Below are 2290 nucleotides of genomic sequence, written 5' to 3' on the forward strand. Positions count from 1 at the left end.
TACGCCGCCGCCGCGCCGCCGCGCTTGGTCGGCCCGGCCTCTGAGCCCGGCCGGGGACCCCCATGAGCGTGCTGCAGGCCAGGACGGCCTGTGGGAAATCATGCACTACAGCGCCAGCAACAGGACGAACGCCGCCGCGATTCGAACCCCGCGCCCGCCTAGGTATGCGTGGCATTCGTGTAGTCTGTGTCTCCCAGCCCAGCCGCTCACGCGGTCCGGGGTCGCCAGACTGTGCCAGCAGCCAGCAGCTATGTTAGCCTACCTGCACTCACACTCAAGCGGACAGTTAATGCGTGTTTATTGTTTCGTATATGATACATGTAAAACCAACACTGAACGAGAACACGACTTTAAAAGTACTTGGGCGTAAGTTGTCCTACCTGCAAAATTGTTTTTATCTGAAAAAAGAATGTTTTTTTATGAAGCAACCTCCATTTTGGGGGATAAATAGCGGAGTATTGTCCCTTATTTGTTTTTCGAAATACGAAATTACGCGACAGCTGGCATGCAATCGGTCGCCTGTGTCCACTGAGGCCCAGAGCAGCTCGCCCACGCGCTTGCGTGCGGTACAGTACGACGAACAATCCCACGGGGTTGCTCAGCCCACCTCCTCCTCATACATCCCCGACTCTCGCGGCAATTTCTAAATGACTCGTTTCTATCCACGTTGTCCAATGAACCCAATCCTCCTCTGTTTCAGGGCAACACGGCTATGCACTACGCGGTGTCGCACGGCAACTTCGATGTAGTGTCGGTACTGCTGGACTCCAAGGTGTGCAACGTGGACGTGGTGAACACGGCGGGCTACACGAGCGTGATGCTTGTGTCGCTGGCGCAGGTTCGCACCGAGACGCACCGCCACGTCGTGCGCCGGCTGTTCCACCTGGCCGACGTCAACCAGCGCGCCAAGCAGGTGAGCAAGTGTTTATGTAAGACCCTTTGAGTTAGTTCGTGAGGAACCGAACCGTGAACCTCCGTGGTGAAACACTGGGGCGGTACGGTAACGACCGACTACTGCCCTGTGCACGCTTGCTTGCATACCATCCCCGGGCGCTGATCACCGATTCACCGAGCACTCCCTATGTGCTTCGGGGGAGGAGTGCAGTCGAAGAACTGTCTCCCCCCTACAATACAATGTAGCTTGAGGATGTCTCCTCAGCAATAGTCAACGAGGAGACATGCTCTCCCATGACATCGTCTGATAGTGCACGAGGAAAAATGATTTCTTGTTTCAAGTACCTTTTGAACTAACTAAGTGACACAAGATATTATAATTTTCTCTCCTCGGTCACCCCATTTAGTGTCATCAAAATTCCTGAAACAAACTGACCCCAGGGCTCCGTAATTTTACTTATGATAACACGAACAAATGTTAGTTACCTAACGTAGCAAAACACTTTTATGTAAAAGTTAAACATTTCATTTTTTGTGTCATAGTGCACTATAGAATTAGTATTGAGACGTTAACCAGATTAACTCAGGCCACATTGTAAGCAAATCACCCAATACGTCCCATTTGTAAAACTCAAAAAAATCCCCTCCTCTCTCTCCCTTCCCCCCTCCTCTCGCCTAATTAGAGCCAGAGGTCCTGCTGTGCGCTGTGCACGGCCGCGCAGAGCGTGCAGCTCGGGGCCAGCAGGGCTGACTGCCGCGCTGCCGCAGTCCATTCCTCGACTTTACATACCTGTGCGCAAGTGCGGCGCGGCGCTGCGTGCACACACACACACACACACAGACAAACACAGACACTCACACTTTCACACACATGCGTGTCCGTGCTCTCACTTCACACACACAGACGCGCGTTCCGGGATGAGGACAGAGTAGATTTTCGTTCTGCTGCGGGCAGGACGTGTGCTTCGCGCGGCTACCTCACTAAGTGGGCACATAAAGTTGTGTGTGTGTGTATGTATGTGTGTGTGTGTGTGTGTGTGTGTGTGCTGCACAAGGACTCGTCGTTCATAAAAGCAGACCAGGCAGCAGGAGGACCACATTTGCAGCCCGCCGGGCCGAGCCGGGCGAGCGAGCTGAGGGAAGGACTTCTGGCGTCGTTCGAGTAGGAGACCCTCGCCATATTTCCTGAAGTCTCTCCCTCTCTCCCCTACCTCGGCCAAAGTTATTAACGAGTCTCGTTGCGTTAGCAGCAGCAACAGCGCGCAAGTATTCGCCCCGCCTCGCGCTGTGCAGCAGACTGTATAAACTTTTGAGCTCTATTTTGCGTTCAGTTAGCTGACGGAATGTGTCACCAGCCCGGCGCCCTTCCCCGTGAGGGACTGCCGGCTGCCCTCAT

At 53.9% G+C, this 2290-nt stretch overlaps 1 protein-coding gene across 1 annotated transcript in view; it reads left to right on the forward strand.

The window, feature by feature from the left end:
• The window catches only part of LOC113206963 (KN motif and ankyrin repeat domain-containing protein 2), a gene marked incomplete in the record, with an annotated part of 44194 nt that overhangs the window by 28082 nt on the left and 13822 nt on the right, over positions 1-2290 (forward strand). The window contains 1 exon segment of the mRNA XM_052270686.1: positions 701-913. Within this exon segment, the coding sequence (XP_052126646.1) occupies positions 701-913 (213 nt within the window).

Source organism: Frankliniella occidentalis, unplaced genomic scaffold (genome assembly GCF_000697945.3).
Source record: "Frankliniella occidentalis isolate FOCC.00 unplaced genomic scaffold, Focc_3.1 Scaffold134, whole genome shotgun sequence".
Taxonomy (NCBI): domain Eukaryota; kingdom Metazoa; phylum Arthropoda; class Insecta; order Thysanoptera; family Thripidae; genus Frankliniella; species Frankliniella occidentalis.